The following is a 19,899-nucleotide window of genomic DNA, read 5'->3' as shown; positions in this document are numbered from 1 at the left end:
GTGATTAGTGCACAAAATATATAATAAGTGTTATATTCTCTGAGAAGAAAACATATTAGGTATTTGTTTGGTAGGCAGCGGCTTGGCTCTGCCCCTGGCATTGCTGAAGTCCATGGGCGACGGTAACCACTCATCATCAGGTGGGCTGTGTGCTCGTCTGCCTACAAGGGCAATAAAAAAAAAATTATAATCTTAATAATGTCACGTCGCTCGCAACACCCTCTTGCTTCAATCAGCATCTTGCTTAAGGTAGAGCTTATAGTGTATTTCTTGTTCAGCTGGCGGAGGCCCCCCTCCACCGCCACCCCTGCCGGGCATGGGCCCCCCACCGCTCCCCATGCCCGGGATGGGCGGTCCCCCTCCTCCGCCCATGCCGGGTATGGGACCACGGCCGCCACCGCCTCCCGGGGGATTTATGGCACCGAGGATGGTAAGTTTTTCAATATTTTACAGTAAATTAAGCCGGTTTTAATATTAGGCTCGATTCTTACCCTTAGTACTTTTCTAGTTGGGATTTTCCATTTCCTGTTGATGTTCAAAACCTTTCATAAGTCACTGAATCCGACTAAAAATGTATATATTTTTTATTGCTTAGTACGGTAGACGAGCTCACAGCTCACCTGGTGTTATGTGGTTACTGGAGCCAATAGACATCTACAATGTAAACGCGCTACCCATCCTGAGATACAAGTTCTAAGGTCTCAGTATAGTTACAACGGCTGCCCCACCTTTCAAACCGAAACGCATTACTGCTTTACGGCAGAAATATGCAGGGTGATGGTACCTACCAGCGCTGACTCACAAGAGGTCCGACCACCAGTATATATATTTGTGATGTATATATTTCTATGAGACCCGAAAAGCTAAAACAGACATTAAAAACAAAAGAAAGTTAGGCAATCCAGGCGGTTTAGTAACAGAAATCGACGTAATTACTTCAGTGCGCCGCGTAGGACACCGGTGACCTACGCGACAGTCAAAGGGTTAAGATAGTGGTTGTTGACTTGAATACTATTTTTAGCCTCAACCCGACATCCTCCCGCACGGTCTCAAGCCCAAAAAGAAATGGGAGGTCGAGGGTCCGTTGAAGCGGGCCAACTGGAAGACGATAACGCCGCAGAAGATGTCTGAAAAAGCATTCTGGGTCAACGTAAGTCGGTTTTATCTCAGGCTCTTGATGCATCGTATATATCGCTTTGTAAGTTTTCTTTTAGCGTAACTGGGAAGACGCCTCGTGTTCATTTATGGCAGATATAAACAAATCTAAGTTGGGTAGATTACCCGTCACTTAAAAAGGACGCTGGCGGTCAAGCTGCGCACTAGGCTATTTATCGATGTATTTGGTGGTATGCGGTGCGGCGCGGGGCGGGCGGGTCACCTGCCGCATGCTTGCCGGTGTGCTATTGGTTCGTCAGTCGACCTTTGCTTTCCGCGCTGGGTTCACGTTACGTTCGTTCTCAAAATACTATCGCGCACATAAGTTTTAATTACAAAATGGAAAAATGATTTATGACGTATATTGTTTTATGAAGAATGAGGCTGATAATAATGCAGTTGATAATTTGAAATAATGCATGAAACGGACCGCAGTGGCAACAAAATGTTCCGAGTCTAATTTAATTTTTAGGGTTCCGTACCTCAATAGGAGAAAAAACGGAACCCTTTGATCACTTTGTTGTCCGTCCGTCCGTCCGTCCGTCCGTCTGTCTGTCTGTTCGTATTCAGATTAAACATTATACGCAGAAATTAAACATGTTTTTAATTCTATTTCATAAAATTCTATCTAACATATGCATCACTAACTATCGTACAATTCACATCAAGAGAAATTATCATCTTTATAACTTTATCTAAACTTTAACTTTCATAAACTACTTTAACTTCAAACTTATGATATCTTTCTGCGCTCTCCTGTAACATGTAACTGCATACAGCTACAAGAGTATAGAACTACTAAACTGTACATACCAATAACCAATATACGAAGCCGCGAGCGAAAGATTACTTCAAAAATAAAACAAAAGTACTTAGTATTTTCGTGCGCGAGTGTATCCATGCGCAAACACACCCCCTCCACTTTCTTCCAGCGTTCTTTTTACGTGACGCGCGCTGTACTAAGCGATAAGACCGCCTATTGTACAAATATATCTGCTTGTTGTCAGTTTCTTTAAAATTGTATTTTGGTGTGCAATAAAGTATATATTCTCTCTCTCTCTCTCTCTCTCTCTCTCTCTCTCTCTCTCTCTCTCTCGCTCTCTCTCTCTCTCGCTCTCTCTCGCTCTCTCTCGCTCTATGTCTCTATGTCGCTACCTAACTTGTGACATGAGTTCCAATGTCTCAGTTTTACAGTGCAACGGCTGCCCTGCCCTTCAAACCGAAACGCATTACTGCTTCACGGCAGAAATAGGCAGGGTGGTAGTACCTACCCGCGCGGACAAATGTGCTGAGTTTGTACACAGTGTTATAAATAATACAATAAACATTAAACAATTACACTACTTAACCTACTATTAACATGGAGAATGCCCTTGACAATTTTTATAAACGTCACTAACCCACAAGTAAAAATAAGTCGTCTTTACGGATCCATCAGATCCAATAACCCTTGCATTAGACCCCTTCAGCTCCAACACTAGAAGCAGGCTTAGGGACCCCGGTTACCCTACTCGTCGAACTCGACAAGCAGGTCGACGTGCAACCTAACCCGTGCATCAGCCCGCCGAGTTTCTCGCCGGATATTCTCAGCGGGTCGCAATTCCCATCCGGTAGTAGATTCATTTGCGAAGCAGCTGCTGTTGAGTTGCTAAGTCTCCTTCGGACGCGCTCGGGCAGCTGTTAGCAAATCCCACCCCTCCTGGCAGAGCATTTGCTCGCCCTATCCTGATGAAACTGAAAAGGCCTCTGGGGCACCAGAAATCCTTTAAAAATAAAAAGGTAGAAATATCCAACTCAGTAAAGTTGCAAAAATGTCGTTTAAACCAAATAAACTTTACCTCTCGATATTGTTTCGACATATTTAGGTGCAGGAAGACAGATTGGCATCCCCCGACATCCTGAGCGGCCTATCGCAGAAGTTCTCAAGCAAACCGGTGGCCAAGAAGACCGAAGATGCCGTGGATAAGTAAGTATGGGTCTAGTTCTTCATCTTTATTTTTTGGCTTTTTATCAACGAACTCTTTTCTTAATTCAGATTTGTAACAACATTTTGAAGCTCTCCTCCTCCTCCTTCTTACGTTGATAATCCTCAATGCTAAGGATCGTGGCCTCCTCTAATATCTTTTTCCTGGATTATCCTGCGCCACTCCTGCCTTTACAATATTAGTAAAATGGGCGATATAGGCAAGGCGGTGGTACCCGTCCATGGTGAGGTCCGTAGGCTGTTGCGATAGACAGTACCATGATATGGCTAGCTGCAAGCTGCAAGCCCTTCTACCTTTAAGGTCCTCTCACCTCTCAAAGGGCAGATTCCATTACAGGGCTCACACTCTGAAGAAAGTACGCGACCTGAAGGTTCTGGACAGCAAGGCGGCCCAGAACCTGTCGATCCTGCTCGGCGGCTCGCTCAAGCACATGTCGTACTCGCACATACGCACGTGCGTGCTGCGCTGCGACACCACCGTGCTCACCGGGAACGTGCTGGATCTGCTCATACAGGTGGGTCCGCCTGATGATGAAGTGGAACCTTCAGACTAAGATGAGGAGTTAAATAGCAAATATATAAGTGGAGGAAGGGGTTGAGTGCCTTTTTATTGCCCTTGTAGGCAGACGAGCCTTTACTGGTGGTAGGACCTTTGTGATTCCGCGCGGGTAGGTACCACCGCCTTGCCTATTTCTGCCGTGAAGCAGTAATGCGTTTCGGTTTGAAGGGTGGGGCAGCCGTTGTAACTATCCTGAGATCTTAGAACTTATATCTCAAGGTGGCTGGCGCATTTACGTTGTGGATGTCTATGGGCTCCAGTAACCACTTAACACCAGGTGGGCTGTGAGCTCGTCCACCCATCTAAGCGTACAGACAAACGCCCTTACCGTATCTTAGTTCGCCCATTAATGACTCATCTCCTCCAGTACCTGCCGCCGGCGGACCAGATGAAGAAGCTGGCTGAACTGAAGGGCAACAGCGAGGAGCTGACCGAAGCGGAACAGTTTGCGGCCACCGTGGCCGATGTCAAGCGTCTCGTGCCCAGGCTGAGGAGTCTGGCCTTCAGGGAGCACTACGCCGAGATCATATCCGAGATCAAGCCGGTGAGCTCGTGGATTTAGTTGAAACGTTCCACGCTAGATGGCACTGTCTTAAATTTTTATTTGTTAGTTTCGCTAGACTGCTAATAGATGGCGCTTTGATAAATAAAAAATAGTAAGAGACGTGACGGAAACCCACAGACATTAATACGCTTTTATTAGCTTCAGACGTATGTATGTAACGGAATCTTTGAACATGTTTTTGATCCCCTTCAAAACGTCGGATTAACTCGAAATTTGGTATACTTATTAAAGACCGATGACAATTCAATATTAAAAAAATATATTGAAAAAATTTAAATTCAACTAAAAAATGAAAAATAATAATAGTTTCAAAAAACTAACAAAATACGTGTGGCGGTAACCATCACAGAACACAAGATATTTGACAGATGCCTGAATCTCGCTTACGACATTTTCAAGGTAAAGCGTATATATTCAAGTTCCGAACAACAACAGTCGGACCGTCGGTCTACCGAGCAATATCACCCGCTCGGTGGAAGATCTTCCCTTTGTCGTATATCTCTCAAAATACGTTTTTGTAGAAAATCCAACTAAAAAATAGAAAATAAATTTTAATAAATTTGAATTAAAAAAGTGTAAGAAAATATGATTTATTTGTAAAAAAATCGTGGGGTGCATGGTATCAGTAGTTATAAATATTTTATGAACAAATATGAGTAGAAGGGTTATTTTGATAATATCCTGAAAAGCACCCCACGCTTTTTTTTACAATAAAATCATTTTTTCTTACACTATTTTTAATTAAAATTTATTTTCTATTTTTTAGTTGGATTGTTTATAAAAGCGTATTTTTTTAGTTTTTTTAAACTATTTTTTCTTCTTCAATCCGTTTCCACTGCTCCTTTGTTCATTAGTTTTGTATTTCGAACAGGACATAGTGTCGGGCACGGCTGCCTGCGAGGAAGTGAAGTCTAGTCGAAAGTTCGCGAAGATTCTGGAGCTGGTCTTACTGGTCGGAAACTACATGAACACCGGATCGAACAACGCGGGAGCTTACGGGTTCGAGATCAGCTTCCTCACTAAGGTAAAGCTCTCGATAGAACTGTGATCGCGATATAACCATTCAATCGAATGTCGACCTTATCGTAATACAATTTAAGCTTGTTTTGCATTAAAACATTATTCGAATAAGGTCTATGTGATAATGACCTTTTCATTCAGTTCTACCTCGTATAAAGCGGTGACTGGTGTCAATAAGACATGACAACGTGAATGTTGGATTGAGACACCAGGTCGACTGCGTGAGATTATTATCCTTAAGCCACCACAAAGAAAACCTCTAAAAACTATGTATGTGGGTTTTTTGTCGATAAATGTCGATAGATTCATCATTAGGGAGAATCTAAGTATTCTATATCGAGACTTTTCCACGACGGAAATTAGACCTTAGTCACTGATGCCTCAGAGCTTAGATTCGTTTAATATATATATTGTAAGACTTTCACCCCCCGATATATTTAATTTTTCATTTTGTTATTATGAGTATATTATTAAAAAAAAAGTGAACTAGAAGACTAAATAAAAAATACCGGTTACAAACAAACCAGAAACTTTTTTTTGGACAATATATGTATATGTGTGCTGTCCTCAGCTGACTGCGACCAAGGACTTGGAGAACAAGCAGACCCTGCTGCACTACCTGGTGGAGACCATCGAGAACAAGTTCCCGGACGTTTTGAATTTCTCCGAGGAGATGCCGCACGTTGATAGGTGAGTGTGACTTTTGTTGCTTTAGTTTTTGCCTACCCTCCGCTAGCGATAAAAAAAAACTATACTGGCTTCTTCGAATGCTTAGGAGAGCTCACGGGGCTCAGACTGAGCTGCGGTACGAACTAAAGAAATCTGACGTGGTTACCGGAGCCCATAGACATCTACAACGTAAATGCCGACACCCACCTTGAGATATGAGTTCTAAAGTCTCAGTATAGTTACAACGGCTGCCCCGCCCTCCAAACCGAAACGCATTACTGCTTCACGGCAGAAATAGACTAGGCGGTGGTACCTACCCGCGCGGACTCACAAGAGGTCCTACCACCAGTAATTACGAAAATTATAATTTTGCGGGTTTGATTTTTATTACACAATGTTATTCCTTCGCCGTAGAAGTCAATCGTGAACATTTATTAAGTACGTATTTCATTAGAAAAATCGGTACCCGCCTGCGGGATTCGAACACCGGTGCATCGCTCAATACGAAGCCACGACGACTTCAAATCACTACCCTCACACCCTGCTTTTTTTATTTCTTACAGGGCAGCAAGAGTTTCGATGGAGAACATTCAGAAGTCCCTCAAGAAGATGGAGAACGACATAAAAGCCCTAGAGATGGACCTCAACAATTCGAGGGTCCAGCAATGCCCCGACGACCTCTTCTATGAGACAATGAGCGTATCCTTTATGAATGTACCGTTCTTGCTGCGGCCCTCGGTCCTCGCGTGACCGGAGACTGTTCAAGGGTATAAGATGCAGTTAGCCCTTAAATAAAATACCACGATTGATTGGCGTCTCGGCCTCAATGATAAGGCGCCGTACTCGCATCGATGTCACTGTGCCAGAGTTAGAAACGCGCGAGCGTGTGGTATTTAAAAAAAAAAAAAAAAACTTCGTGAATATATATTTAAAAAAATCTCTACATACCGTATAAAAATATCCTCTTATAAATCGTAAATATATAAAAAAAAAGTATATTAAAAAAACTTCCACTCGAACCTTCTATGTTGAAGAAGTAATGTTGTGTGGTAGAAATAAAACCGACAAGAATTTTGATTTATATACGAATATTATGCAATTGTGATGCGGACTAGGGATGGACGATATTAGAAAAACATTGATAGCAAAATATCTATGTCTAAAAACATCGATGTTTTCCAGTTGAACATCGATGTTTATTCAACATAAATGTCGATCATCCCTAATGCAGACCTCCAGTCAAGTCTCAAGAATTTCAATTTATATACGAACTTATGTAATTCAGACCTGGTAGGTTAAGGTGGTAGGACCTCTTGTGAGTCCGCGCGGGTAGGTACCACCGCCCTGCCCATTTCTGCCGCGAAGCAGTAATGCCTTTCGGTTCGAAGGGTGGGGCAGCCGTTGTAACTATACTGAGACCTTAGAACTCATGTCTCAAGGTGGGTGACGCGTTTACGTCGTAGATGTCTATGTGCTCCGGTAACCATTTAACACCAGGTGAGCTCGTCCACCCATCTCATAGTGGCTCCGGTGTCCACTTGAGCCCGGGACTGAAACCATTAGAAGTACCTTCCTTGACCGGAGCCGTACAGGGGTTCGCCAGCGAAGCCCGAGAGCAGTGCGACCTCCTCCACTCCATGTTCCGGAAGATGGAGTCGCTGTACGGCGGCCTGGCGGAGTACTACGTGTTCGATCCGCAGAAGTACACCCTCGAGGAGTTCTTCTCGGACGTCAAGACCTTCAAGGATTCCTTCATGGTATGTGACGTCACTGGTGCCTGCCAGAATATATCCCGCTAAAGTTAACTTGTTTAAGGGATTTTGTGACATGGTAACTAACACCTTTTAAACCAGTCTTATTTTATGAAATGAGATGAAATATAGTCTCAGTAAAATGGTGGTCATTTACTGAGACTTTTTTAGTGGACTTTTTGGATGATCCCAACAAGCTATGTTCAAAGGTTTTGTTTTATTTTCCCACATTTGTGCACTTTCATAGTTATACTAAACATTTAATAAACTACCGTTATAACACATTTACACCTGAAGAAATACTAAATAGATAAAATAAAATAATTATCACACAACCACACTCCTCGCGTTCGCGCCAAAAAGTCCCAATATTAATCTATTTTGAATTTGACCACAGACTTTAACAATAAACAAAAGAGTATATGTGTGTGTGTGTGTCAAACACATAGTAGTGTGTATAATGTTTTTTTTATTGATTTTATGTACTACTTTTTATAAAAAAAAAAAAAAAAAACAATTAAAATTCTCTTTCCTTCGCTATATTCTCTACAAGTATGGAAAATTTCATACTCCTCCGTCCGTGCAATTTTCGTAAAAAGAGGTACAACATTTTAGCTTCACGTATTGATATATAGATAAGCACCACTACAGGCAAAACTATCCTGCATATCGAGAAGCATTAATGCGTTTCGATTCAAAGGCTGCAGCAGCCGTTGTACTGTAAATTGGAACTTGGGTCTCTAAGCGGCTGTGTTTACGTTGTATATGTCCATGGGCTCCGCGAGCCCCTCTAATGATTTAAGCACTAACATGTCTCGTTGTCGTTGTACAGCACGCGCACCAGGAGAACGTGTTGGCGCGCGAGGGGGAGGCGCGGGCGCGCAGGGCGAGGGAGGCGCGCGCGGCGGCCGAGCAGGAGCGGCGCGACCGGCAGCACCGCTACAAGCAGTTCGTGGACATGGAGCAGGCGCAGGACGGGGTCATGGACAGGTAACCGCCCGCCCCAACGCCCCTGCACTCACCCCCCCCCCCGCTCCGGCTGAGGGCTAGAAGAAGGGCTAAAGGATAAGACGTCCGGTGCATTCGTATGTAGCGATGCACCGGTGTTCGAATCCCGCAGGCGGGTACCAATTTTTCTAATGAAATACGTACTTAACAATTGTTCACGATTGACTTCCACGAAGAAGGAATAACATCGTGTAATAAAAATCGAACCCGTTGTCGATGTCTATGGACATCAGTGATCAATCTTTGTAGTAAAGGTAATACTCGTACTAGCTTCCGACATCCGTATCTATCTGAATTCCAAGAACAATGGATTTTGTTAACGCGCCAAACGAGTATCGTCACCAGTATATAGTTTTATTTATTTATGAAATCAACAGTACAATCCAAACATTGAATATTCATTATTACACATATTATTATGTACATCAACTTACACTATAAAACTAAGTAATACTCATCAATCATCAATCAATCAATCAATAATGAATTACTTCTCTTACAGTCTGATGGAGGCGCTGCAAAGCGGATCCGCCTTCAGCAGAGAGAGGCCTAGGAAGAAGGCCAACCCCCGCGTCGCTGGCGGTCAGTACTCATCGACCCTAACATTTACTTCTTTACTGGTGGTAGGACCTCTTGTGAGTCCGCCCGGGTAGGTTACATCACCCTGCCTGTTTCTGCCGTGAAGCAGTAACGCGTTTCGGTTTCAAGGGTGGGGCAGCCGTTGTAACTATACCTGAGACCTTAGAACTTATATCTCAAGGTGGGTGGCCGCATTTACATTGTAGACATTTATGAGCTTCGGTAACCACTTAACGCTAGGTGTGCCGCGAGCTCGTTCACCCATCTAAGCAATAAAAATAATAATTACGAAACGTTTAAAAAAAATCCCAAATGTGGGTAGTTAACAAAAAACTCAACTTATTTGGGTGAATCAACTATGACGTAATAAGTCATGTAGGAACAACTCGTCGTGTGCCGATGATAATAATATAAACTTCCATTAACATTGGCGTGGTCAATTAAAGATCCAAATTTATCCCATTCAATATTGTCGCAATGATCCATTATGTATTTTAATTTAGAAAAAAAAACAGTTATAACCCTCAGTTTTTAAATTCGTAGATAAAATCGACATAAATAAAAATATATATCTATATCATACATTCTTATGATAACGCGGTGATCTTATAACGCGATTTTATATATTCGTGTAATACGCACGCCTCCCCAGTATAACGCGGGGATTTCCCGTATATTTTGTATGTATTCATGTCTATATATGACTTTCAGAAATTCTCATGATAACGCGGTGATCTTATAACGCGATTTCATATACTTCGTGTACTATGCGCATTTCCCCCGTACAACGCGGGGGATATTTTGTATGTATTTATATTGTTCTTATATTGATTTAAATAAGACGCAAATGTTCAATATTCAATTTGATATTCTTAGGAGCGCGTTATACATTAATAATCGTATAACGCGGTAACAACACACCGTGTAATAGATGGGGGAAGGGGCGTGTATTTATGACAGATTTAAACTCGGAATACAGTCATCGCATATTAGTTTTAAAATATTATCACGGCACTTTCCATTTAGAGCCTTAACGTCTAGTTCACAAGTTTCATATTCGTTTGTCGCTTTCACGCACTCATAGAGGATCTGAACGATTTCACGGATGAGGAGGGACTTGTCCGTGCTATACTTCAGCGTATCGAAGGTAGGTTTTTAGTTGCAGTCATCATCACTCTTAACAAGATTCTTCGCATCGTATTGTCGCACGATTTTGAACCTTATCCCTGTGGTATTAGAGACGGCCAGAGCGTTGAGCTGCGGTCGCAGGCTCATCGGCCGACACAAGGACAGCGCACCGCAAATCGAGACATACAGACAAGTTATAAGCTAATTTTCATGTACAGGGTGTGGTAAAAATGAAAATTATATATTTATATATATATATATAAAGTAGATTATTGGCATTCCACAGAAACAGAATAAGCTTTATCAATCAAAACGTTGTCTGTGTCATTAACAGTAACAATATATTCCCAATATGTGTATAAGTTGACGGGTGCAAGGCTATAACTATACTTGAGACCTTAGAACTTATATCTGAAGGTGGGTGGCGCATTTACGTTGTACATGTCTATGGGCTCCAGTAACCGCTTAAGACCAGGTGGGCTGTGAGCTCGTGCACCCATCTAAGCAATAAAAAATATATATATTTGGTTTAAGTGACATTTTTGCGATTTTACAGTAGAGCCATTTAAAATTTAAAATTTGATAAAAACATCGTAAACACAAAAACTTCTTCAGCTATTTGAATGGAATAAACATAATTGAAGTTCAATTATATACATCATACTGTTGATGCTGATACCAAATAAAACGCACCTTTAATTATAAAGATAAATGTCGCGTGTTAAGCGAAATGTCGCTTAACTAAATAGCTTTTCACTCCTCGAAGTGTAAATTCTTCTAATCTTAATATAATTTTCATTTTGCAACACCCTGTATAGTTAGTTGTTCGAGAAAACTTTGCTTCAATTTTCTGTGAAAGTACAAAAAAAATCAACTAGTGTATTGAGACCGTTATCGAAGCGTCAAGAATAATGGAGGTGACAATAAAATATGCAATATTAAATTATTGAAAATATAATTTTCTAAAATTAATTGATCGATTCAGCTAGGTGAAAATTCTTAGATGTTTGGTCACAGAAATTAGGATAATGTTTTATCTATAACTGAATTAAGGTATTAATCAAATTCTTGTCAACTTTCAACTGTAATGTTTTGGTTGTTATAAAAAAAAAAAATTAAAATTGAAGCAAAGCTTGGTCGTTGTTAACTAATTCGGTGTAGTGATTTTTTAGAGCTTTCGTTCGAGCTTTCGATGTTGTTAAGTATAACTAACGCTATATCGTTTGGGTGAATCGATCGCGTTTAATCGAAGCTACTGTTTAACCCTTTGACTGTCGTGTAGGTCACCGGTGTCCTACGCGGCGCACTGAAGTAATCACGTCGATTTCTGTTACTAAGGCGCCTGGATTGCCTAACGTTGTCTTCATTTTTTGTTAATGTTTTCATTGTTTACTGGTGGTAGGACCTCTTGTGAGTCCGCACGGGTAGGTCCTGCCTATTTTTGCCGTGAAGCAGTAATGCGTTTCGATTCGAAGGTCTTGCTGTGAAAACTGAGGCCTTAGAACTCATGTCTTAATTTAAGTGGCGGCATTTACGTTGGTGATGTCAAAGGACTCCGGTGCCGACTAAAAAAAAAATTAGCGCTTTCTGTCAGTATCGTTGGATAGGAACGCGAGGAGTGAAGTTGTGTGATTTGTTTTATTTTGTCTATTTAGTGTTTCTTCGGGTTTAAATGTGTAATAATAATGGTTTATTAACTGTTTAATATCTGTGAAAGTGCACGAATTTGGGAAAATGAAACAAAGCCGTTCGACGTAACTTCTCGGGATCCTCCAAAAAGTCCATTGAAAAAATCTCAATAAACGACCACCATTTTACTGAGATTATATTTCATCCCATATCATCTCATTTAATTTAATTTAATTTCATCCCAGTTGATTAATGTCTCAAATTCTTCATTTCACTCCATTTCATAATTTTTCATAAAAATACCCATATCATAATTATCATCTCATCTCATTTCAATTCATTTCATGCCATGCCATGTTTCATATTAAATTAATCAGCTTCATTTCATTTCATAATATCATATTTCATAAAAAAAATCTATAAAAGACTAGGCTGTATGGTGTGATACCTTTGCCTTTCCATTTGGAAAAATAAAAATACTCTTACTATCGTTGGATATTAACATTATTCGGACGTTTGTCTGTCGTTGTTAGCGTGTTGTTATACACTCCTTCTGGCTAATCAAGCTCCGTTTCCCGCTACCTCAGCACCTTTCATAGTACACCTACATCGGATTCACTCCAGTGAGTCAGCCTCCATCACCCTCTCATCCAAGACGGTTGTCCTAAATAATTTAAATGGTTCTTGAAGTGAAACTTCTTTAGGCGCGTTGATAGTAAAATTTAACTCGCGACAGATTCGTTACGGCTAGAGAGAAAAGATACAATTTGGAAAGAGCGAGAGTGAGAAAATAGACAGAGCGTCTCGCGAACCACTCCACCGTGGAGAGAGGGAGTGGACAAAGCGAGCTAGGTCGTTTCTCTTATACACAGCATTCCCTATTACAAGAAGAATTTGATTTTAGGATAAAAATAAGATAGCCACAATACTACACACCGCAAAAGAAGTTTCACTTCTTTCCCGTGCATCAAGTTGCACGCGCACCATTTCTTCAAAAACTTAATTATTCGGAAGCTCCTAACAGTGCGACAGAGACACGACTATACGAAATTAGCCAATGTCTCTTTCTAATTGTCGAAGGGCGATAGCCAACCTCATGAATGGCCAACTGACAAAGCTTGACGCTAACCCTCCAGAGTTACGTCTTCTTTGTGCTTAGTGCGAGTTTTTTAACGTTCTCGATAGCGTAAAAGTTAACTCGTATTTGTATGAAGTTGGCGACCCTGGCGGCAAACGTAGGCAAACGTTCCAACTCCATACAAATTTGAGTTAACTTTTACGCTATCGAGAACGTTAAAGTAACCTCGCACTAAGCACGCGGTATCTCTTTGCTTATCGATGTGGTCGCGTGCATGGTAGTGACGTCATTGCCAAGGGATATTCTTGGTAATTTTTCTTTTTTTTTTTGTTCTCCAGCTGAAAGAAGAGCTCAGCTGAGCAGGTCCAGATCCAGGTCAGGCCTCACGGGATCGATGACTACAAGAGAATTGACTAAGTAAGTCGCTTAGTAACTTTTTTTTTTTCCCTAGTAGGCAGACGAGCATACGGCCCACCTGATGGTGAGTGGTTACCGTCGCCCATGGACTTCAGCAATGACAGGGGCAGAGCCAAGCCGCTACCTTTAACTATATACTTTACTATTTACTTTTACTATATAATTGCCTATATACTTTGACATGCTTCTGTTGGCTCGGTGTGTATATCGAGCCGTAAAAAGCTATTTTGGGTTAAGTGATATTTCACTTAACACGCCACATTTATCTTTGTAATTAAAGGTCCGTTTTATTTGGTATCAGCATCAACAGTTCGATGTTTTTAATTGAACTTCAATCAAGTTTACTCCAATTCGAATAGCCAAAGTTTTATTTGTTATGAAATTTTAAACTTTAAATGGCTCTCCTGTAAAATTGTAGAAATGTCGCTAAAACCAAATATCCTTTTACGCTTCGATTATGTATTGTTACGTGCTCGGAATAAATGATAATGCTCACCATAGCTGTTGTACTGAGAACTTGAGACTTGGAACTCATGTCTCAAGGGTTTGTTGAGTCGGTTTCAATGGGCTCCAATGAACAGTTAGCAACGGTTAGACAGTGAACTCCTCCAACGATATAAGCCAAATATTTACGTTGGTCAATGGTAACGCCCAGGGTGAAACGTCTCATGGCTAATGTAGTCACGGTAGGCAACGGCATTGCTGAAGTCCATGGGCGACGTTAACCACTCACGATCAGGCGGGCCGTATACTCGTCTGCCTGCAAGGGCAATTAAAAAAAACAGCAAGTGCACAAAAAAAAAAACAAGTATTTTACTATTATATTCCTGCTTTATATATTATTATACTTTGATTACCCCCTGTATATCTTAACATAGTGACGTATATTATTAATTTATTGAATATTATAATAATTGATTGAATTTACCAAAATTTAATAATTGCAATTATCTAAGTTATAATTTTGAACTTTTACTTCTTTCTTATACTTAAACTTGTAATTGCTGTGAAGTAGTCCAATGGAACTATTCATTCCACACACAGACCCTACTGATACAGTCATGTCAGATCAAAGGGTAGGATGATTTTAAGTGCGGGGAAGGAGTTAAGGTGGATCTTACTAATTGTCAATCTTCTTTTCCAGCGAATTATTAAGCAACGCGTGATAACAATTGCCATCCGAACACCGAGTGATATTTAATAAAAAATTACAATAATAACAATAATAATATGTATTATTAATAAATCATAATTTTTAAACGCCAAGCTAGTTAATTGTTAGTTTTGTAAGCGCAATGAAATGCGAAATGTCATTGGACAGCGAAGTGGTTAAAACGCTGCGTCTCGGTCGCGCATCGTGCTATCTCTCTCGCACGCGCTGCCTGACATTTGGGATGACACTAGATGCATAGAGATTGTTTGTTTACTTACCTATTCGCTAATTAGCTTATGGGCTATTCCAGCTATGCGCGAGTAGGTCGGCTCACGGGTACACCCTTAGAGAATTTTTTAACACTAGCCTTAACAAGAGCAGTGATTTGATGAGTTTTTTTTTAATCATTTATTTCAACTTAGATGTCAGTATGACACACTTGTTGAATGTCAAAATATAAATAACAATGTTAACTCTACCACCGGTTCCAAAAAAAGCCACAGTCCTGAGAAGAACCGGCGAAACAAACTCAGCGGCCTTTTTTTTTGTTTTTTCTCAAATATTTTCTTTTTTTTAAATAAATAAAAATATTTACAATAAAGGAAAAAACAAGTCAAAAAATACAATTAAAAAATAATAATAATAATAAAAATGAATAGGCTAGGAGCGAACGCCTCATTCCACAGTCTACCGCTGGATCGGAATCGCGACCCATTGAGAAGATCCGGCGAGTAACTCGGTGGCTATGTCTATCGGTACATCGAGATATCGTCTGTGTTCAATTCGGATTAATAATGTACTGCTCTTGCTTGCCAGCTAGACGTTTGCGCGTTGGAGGGTTTTTGAAACAAACAAAATAAATTTATAACTACCCTCGTGCCTTTTAAATAAATTGTTTAAATCATGCAAACCGGTTCATAAAACTATCAAACAAACATACAAATAGTTGTCCAAGTCACACTAAAAAATCTATGAATTTCAACAAGTTTGTTTTTTTGTCGGTACTTAATTCTTATAATATGCGGGTAGGCAGTTTATTGTTAATGAAGTCAGGTGTTGTTACATTGCGGCGTTTGGACGTGCCTTGTTGAATTTAACGATTTTTAGGAATCAATAGGAATTTTTGATGCAAAAAAATTCGATGAACACGTTGGTCATTGTCATTGTCAATGACGATCGCCGAAGCGACACAACAAAACGATCGATACGATGCCTACTGATACTTAATATTAAAATTCCAGATTGAAGCTGTGATTTTTGTTGTTGTTTGTATAATAATTCTGCTAACGAATTAACGGCCTTATTCTTTATGTGTTAAGATAGAATTTTCGATTACTTAGCGCTGTAGATATTTATATATAGATATATAAATGTTCAGAATAAGGATATCTCGTATACGTAATACGTATTGCGGTATTTCGTATTGATTATACAATAAATTTAACTTTTATAATATTATACATTGAGGAGCTTAACACGCCACATTTATCTTTTTAATTAAAGGTGCGTTTTATTTGGTATATTAGCATCAACAGTTCGATGTTTTTAATTGAATTTCAATTAAGCTTACTCCATTTAAATAGCAGAAGATATATTTTTAAATGGCTATCCTGTAAAGTTACAAAAATTTTGCAACAAATAGCATTTCACCTCTCCATATATATTATTATGTATTTATATATAAGAGGTATTAATTAATGTGAATTTGCCGTAATTTCTTTTCTCCTAACTCCGACATGTTGTAACGGAAATATTTTGAACACAAATTTCGATACAGTTATAATAATATGAAAATCGACGGTAGGGTTGTCGATTGTAATTTTTTTTTCTTCTAAATATAAATAATGAAATTCACGTTATAAATAATATATTTAAAAAAAACGGTTACAAAATTTCATATGTGATATCCTCGTTTAGTCTTGTATGACAGACATCGAATTTCGTATTTACATGAGGACCTTTGTACGACTGGCAACCCTGAAATAGGCATCGTCGTACGCGTCCGTGTTAATTAAATTGAATAATAAAATAAAACTAATAGTATTCGTATTAGTTTAATAAACTAATATAACGCGACGTTATACAGTTAACCTTCCTATAACACGGTAGATACATTCCTACTATGGAGGGTAGAGGTAAGTATCTTAAGGTGGGTGGCGCATTTACGTTGTAGATGTCTATGGGCTCCAGTAACCTCTCAACACCAGGTGGGCTGTGAGCTCGTCCACCCATATAAGCAATAAAAAAAATGAGTACTGCGTGGAACCGTGTTGTAAAATACCGTGCTATAAGAGAGTTACCTATATGCGTGTTTCGGACACTTTTTTTTTGTAGGATCAACAAATACAAAAAGGTATACTAAAAAAAATTAGGTTGTCTGTAAAGTCTGTTTACGGACGATAGTATTACGTGATAACGTCAGTAGCAGAACTATTCGAACTCCTAGCTCTGACGTCACGCGAGAAGAGAGATAAACGCGTCACAAGCTAACGCTTGGGCCGCTTGGGCTCGCTTGCACGCTCACGCTCGGGCGGAACGTGACACTTTTTCATGCGTGCAGTCGGTCTTCATCGATTTAAAAGACGTTATCACGTCAAAAAAAAAAGCGTATATGCGAAAATTAAAACTGTATTTACGGTTTTTGTTTTCACGTTAATTATCGTCACTAAATATTTTGTTATACGGTCGTTTCGAATACACGAGTATTTGTGGTCACTCCAGTGATCGATTCGGTCTTGTTTATACCTAAACGTTTGATGAAAGCGCGCAATGAATTTCAGAACAAATCGTAAAAGCGGTTTGTATTTTCTCTATGATTCGTGAAGACCTATCAAACTATACGTGTTGAGAGGCGAATAAATTGTATTGGTCGTTTAAAAAAATTCACATCTGTGTGGTACTCTTCGGAGGAGAGATCGAATGATAAAATCAAGGTGATTCAGTCGGTGTATCATTTTTACTTTAACGCATCCGTTGTAACGCGCACTCATGTAATTTTAAAATCGTTTTTAAAATATAATTATGGAGGGTAGAACTAAGAAGCACCGTCTTGTATAGGGGACAAGTTGATAAAGTGTCCGCCTGTAAATAGCAAGTTGTTGTTGGTAGACTCACCGAAATAGCGCTAGTGTAGGAAGTGGAAATTATATGATTAATTAATATTTTTCGTGATTTATGTAACTACAAAATATGCAGTAGGTTTTTAAAATATGAACTATTTATTTTTATTACTATTCTCGTAGGAAGTGTTTCTTACCAATCTTAATTTAGTAGCCTACTCTAATAGCAGTTTATGACACTGTGTTTTAAATCCTTCCACTTGCTACAGTGGCGCCATCTTAATTTGCTCCTTTTCAGCGAACACTTTTTAATACACGGAGATTGTGCTTAGTTCAACCCTCCATAAACTTATTGTACAGTCTGGTTGACGTATCACTGATTGAGTTCATTTTTTTTTTTGCGCTGTCACCGTTGGACTAACAAAGGGAATGTAGCCCATACGGCCAACTCTTATATATTTAAGCCGAATTCATCGTGTGCTTTCGCTAAAAAGTCAACTGATATTGAATGCAATAAATAAAACAAAAAAATGTCAGTAAAACGGTGTAATTTGAGAAGGCCATAACGAGGGATGAAAGACTATTTATTTTGTTTTAAGTGAATTTTCGTTTAATAGGCGACATTTATCTTTATAATTAAAGGTTTGTTTTATTTATTACTAGTATCAACGATTCGATGTTTTTGATTGAACTTCAATTATGTTTACCACACTTAAATAGCTGAAGTTTTTTGTCACAATATTTTTTCCAAACCTTGTCACGAATGTCGCTTATACCAAATATCCTTTCACCCGTCGAAATATTAAATTTGCGTAATAAAATAAATCTAACATGAATTTCTTTCCCGCCATAATTGTATACGTCAAAATTGACACATAAACCAGACGTCAACAGTAGGGTAGTCTGTAATATAGATAATATGATAGTGTAAGGAATATTGGCGCGTTTTTTTTAAATTTTGTTTCTATTGAACTCAATCAGCGATGTGTATTTTTATATTAAAATGTTTGTGTATCGGATATCGTATGTAGTTATGATGTAATTAAATAAGAATTTTTAATGTAAATATATTTTTGTAAAATGTTACATTTTTTATTATTAATAATAAAAACAAGTTTTTTTTTAGAACTGTTTCTGTTGTTTTATTTTTAGTTTTTGTTTTTATATGCGAGTATTTATTGGGTATCAAAAAGTCAAAGCAAGAGTTTCTTGAAAATAGTTGCTCTGCTAGTGCGTCGAGCCCAATTGGATCGTCTATCTATCAACCCACAGACCACTTAAGACCAGGTAGAGCGTGAGTTCGTCCACCTACCTAAGCTGTAAAAAACTTCTTAAGCTATTTGAATGGAGTAAACCTTATTTGAAGTTCGATTAAAAACATCGTACTGTTGATGGTGAAAGGAAGTTTTTTTTTTTCTTAATATTTTTCTCCTAATTTTAGGGCTTTAAATAGCTCTATGCTATAATGCTATGCTATAATAATAGCTATAATGAAGATATTATATTAAAGAGCGGTATATACAACAAAGACCTGGCTCGTTTCCTCCATTAAAACAGACGATGAATGTAAAAGCAAATGTTTTGAAGTCTTCGTGGCCTAAAAGATAAGACGTCCGGTGCATTCGTATCAAGCGATGCACCGGTTTTCGAATCCCGCATGCGGGTACCTACCTTTTTTTTTCTACCTAAGCTGAGAGCCTTGAGAGGCTATATCAGCGTAGTCTTAACTAGTAGGTGAGCTCACGGGGCTCAAACCTGACGACGTTGCTAACACGAACCCTAGCAAGAGCCGTAAGGTACCTACCAATTTTTCTAATGAAATACGTACTTAACAAATGTTCGTGATTGACTTTCACGGTGAAGGAATAACATCGTGTAATAAAAGTCAAACTCGCAAAAATTATCATTTGCATAATTACTGGTGGCAGGACCTCTTGTGAGTCCGCGCGAGTGGGTACCACCACCTTGCCTATTTCTGCCGTGAAGCAGTAATGCGTTTCAGTTTGAAGGGCGGGGGGCGGGGGCAGCCGTACTGTAAAAACCGATTCTTATGCGGGCCAGTCACATGCGGGCAAATATTCGTACATTGTACGAATGTTTGCGCGCATATGAAAGGCCGTCAAACATTCATTCGCAAACTTAGCA

At 39.4% G+C, this 19,899-nt stretch overlaps 1 protein-coding gene across 13 annotated transcripts in view; it reads left to right on the top strand.

Moving 5' to 3' along the window:
- The window catches only part of LOC101743514 (protein diaphanous), a 58,232-nt gene extending 39,346 nt beyond the window's left edge, over positions 1 to 18,886 (top strand). For 12 of the 13 annotated variants that reach the window (XM_021351075.3, XM_062675388.1, XM_062675389.1 and 9 more), the window contains 13 exons: positions 279 to 430; positions 1,022 to 1,150; positions 3,021 to 3,121; positions 3,477 to 3,654; positions 4,066 to 4,242; positions 5,135 to 5,287; positions 5,855 to 5,973; positions 6,516 to 6,651; positions 7,545 to 7,709; positions 8,536 to 8,693; positions 9,214 to 9,293; positions 13,464 to 13,542; positions 14,687 to 18,886. In XM_021351075.3, the coding sequence (XP_021206750.2) occupies positions 279 to 430; positions 1,022 to 1,150; positions 3,021 to 3,121; positions 3,477 to 3,654; positions 4,066 to 4,242; positions 5,135 to 5,287; positions 5,855 to 5,973; positions 6,516 to 6,651; positions 7,545 to 7,709; positions 8,536 to 8,693; positions 9,214 to 9,293; positions 13,464 to 13,542; positions 14,687 to 14,708 (1,649 nt within the window). In that variant the 3' untranslated portion in view covers positions 14,709 to 18,886. Of the gene's footprint in view, positions 1 to 278; positions 431 to 1,021; positions 1,151 to 3,020; positions 3,122 to 3,476; positions 3,655 to 4,065; positions 4,243 to 5,134; positions 5,288 to 5,854; positions 5,974 to 6,515; positions 6,652 to 7,544; positions 7,710 to 8,535; positions 8,694 to 9,213; positions 9,294 to 10,528; positions 13,414 to 13,463; positions 13,543 to 14,686 lie in introns of those variants that run through there. The other variant, XM_062675391.1, reaches the window with a different exon arrangement.
- The last annotated feature ends 1,013 nt before the right edge of the window (positions 18,887 to 19,899 follow it).

This window comes from Bombyx mori, chromosome 23 (genome assembly GCF_030269925.1).
Source record: "Bombyx mori chromosome 23, ASM3026992v2".
NCBI lineage: Eukaryota > Metazoa > Arthropoda > Insecta > Lepidoptera > Bombycidae > Bombyx > Bombyx mori.
This window is presented reverse-complemented; position numbering and strand designations above follow the sequence as displayed.